The 2,185-nt window shown below is 34.9% G+C and overlaps 1 protein-coding gene across 1 annotated transcript in view; it reads right to left on the reverse strand.

Annotated features, from left to right (window-relative positions):
- LOC106940925 (biotin--protein ligase-like) overlaps positions 1–2,185 on the reverse strand; it is a gene marked incomplete at its 5' end in the record, with an annotated part of 24,543 nt that overhangs the window by 10,243 nt on the left and 12,115 nt on the right. Inside the window, 2 exons of the mRNA XM_015023813.1 lie at positions 822–982; positions 1,053–1,120. Coding sequence (XP_014879299.1) covers positions 822–982; positions 1,053–1,120 — 229 coding nt within the window. The remainder of the gene's footprint in view (positions 1–821; positions 983–1,052; positions 1,121–2,185) is intronic.

Below are 2,185 nucleotides of genomic sequence, written 5' to 3' on the forward strand. Positions count from 1 at the left end.
CTCTGGACAAGATAAAGGATTATGCAAATACAGGCAATTTACTATTTACCACTAGTTTTTCACCCAACACTGTTACATGATTTAGGATCAATATTAAGTTTTAAGCTGTCCACTTACAAGCCATGACATTTTGAACGCAACTACATTTGGCATTGTACAGCTGGATAAAGACAAGCCATGAAAGTAAAGTAAGATTACAGTTTCCATTGAACTGAGGTAGAAATTGTGCTTATTTGTTGATGTCGTCATTGAGCAAAATTTATTAGAATTAGGAAACTTTATTGTGTCAAATATTAACATTAGGTAAAATGTGATCAACTATGATTAATTAATTATGAAATCTTTGATTAATTTGATAACTTCATTAAATCGCGCCCCACTGTTACTTTTTGCCATCAAAATTGTCTCAATTCAGCTTTTTGCCTTACGACATAGCTTGAACATACATTGTATAATATCATTTGTAGGTATGTGATGATATTGTTGGATTATGTTTTCCTTTGTGTATTTTATTGATTATTACTTATTTCGACTCTTAAATGTTCTTAAGCTTTCTATCCTCATCTTGATGTGCTAGTGGTCTGCTCAAGTTAAATAGTTAAGAGTCATATGGTGTACATTGTCACTTTTTAAATAAAGTCAAAGTGTGACTATTGCTGTTACCATGCTACGTATTATGTTATTCATGTAAAAAAAATATTTTTTTAACTCATTGTGGTTTGCAGAGGCATCACAGTCAAACGGAACTTCACGCTATACAGCAATCCATTAATGTAAGTGTTAGAAGAGATGGGCTGAGGGTGTGTTCAAGCCTGATATACCTGATATCCAGGAAGTGTGCGAACAGCTTCCACGATGGCTAAAGCAGCCAAATGTTGTAGGAAAGGAATTCTTTGACCAAGCTTGGAGTTCAACTCAACTTGGACTCCAACTGTGAACATTGCACAGCCTAGTGGGCTGAGCCAAGCATTTCTGCCTCGGCCTGAAAAAGCAAGAAAATTATTTATTTCAAAACACAGTGTAAAAGGTGTTTTTGCATGTTTAGCACTAACCTCTTCCTTGTGTTTGTCGAGCAGCTACTGCTACCAAACCAGTGTTCTTTGGTAAGTGCAGCATCATCCTGTGAGAAACCAGTGAATAATTGTGGTTATTAGGATATCTGACTTCATGACACCTTCAATTAACTATTTATACTTCTTTTGTTTTGCTTTATTTTGAAGACATCTTGGAAATTTTATTTCTATCATAACAAAACTTAACACTATTTTTAATTTTGATTTGCATAATAATAAACATACAATGAAGGTAAGTAGTTGCTGACACCAAAGTGTAGCTACTGAAGAATTGTCACTCCTCAGTGACAAAAAACAGCACCTGTTAGGGAGGGGATAAATCCCTCGTTTTATCCCCTCCCTAACAGGTGCTGTTTTTTGTACTTCTATATTGTAATTTATCTGGTAAATGTATTTTTTGTTTTTGTTTGGAGGAAGTAACTGACTTTATTTTATATTTTGTTAATCATTCTCTCTTCTCTTTGAGGTCACCTGGTCATGTGTTGCCATGGAAGCACGCCCATGAGCAGTGCTGACAAAGTGTTTTCAATCAGCCTCACTGGGAAAATCCATTGTTTGACAGGGAGTGGAGATGTTTTTGGATTTTGTTTGGGCCCAGATTGTTTTTGTTTTAGTTTTGAAGTTGTTAGTTGTAATTATGTAAATGGTTTTCTAGGAATATAGTTTAATACAATTGTGACTTTTTTCTATCTGGAAATGTAACTGTTGTCTCCACCCCTTAATTAGTCCTGGTAGGAGCCAACCCTTTAAAAGCCAGGTGTTTTAGATCAAGGGTGTTTCTCTCCCTTGTTGTTTGAATGCCTATTATGCTGTGAACTGGATGGTAAAGTTTGAAGGACTGCATAAAGAAAAAGTCAGAGCTCTGCAATTTCTGGATCCTGTCTGATTTTTGATCGCAAACCAACAGTCACCAACACCAAAAAATACACAAGAGGCTGATGATGAACTGCAGATTTAACCTCACTAATGTGCATAGCTTATCAAATTAAAGAAAAAATTTAAATACAAACTCATATTTCCAAATGGGATTAAGGCAAATACAATCTACAGGTGCTGGTCATAAAATTAGAATATTGTGATAAAGTTCATTATTTTCCATAATGTCATGATAA

The sequence above is a fragment of the Poecilia latipinna genome, unplaced genomic scaffold, assembly GCF_001443285.1.
Source record: "Poecilia latipinna isolate Pla-1442-1.1 unplaced genomic scaffold, P_latipinna-1.0 Scaffold3420, whole genome shotgun sequence".
Classification (NCBI taxonomy): Eukaryota; Metazoa; Chordata; class Actinopteri; order Cyprinodontiformes; family Poeciliidae; genus Poecilia; species Poecilia latipinna.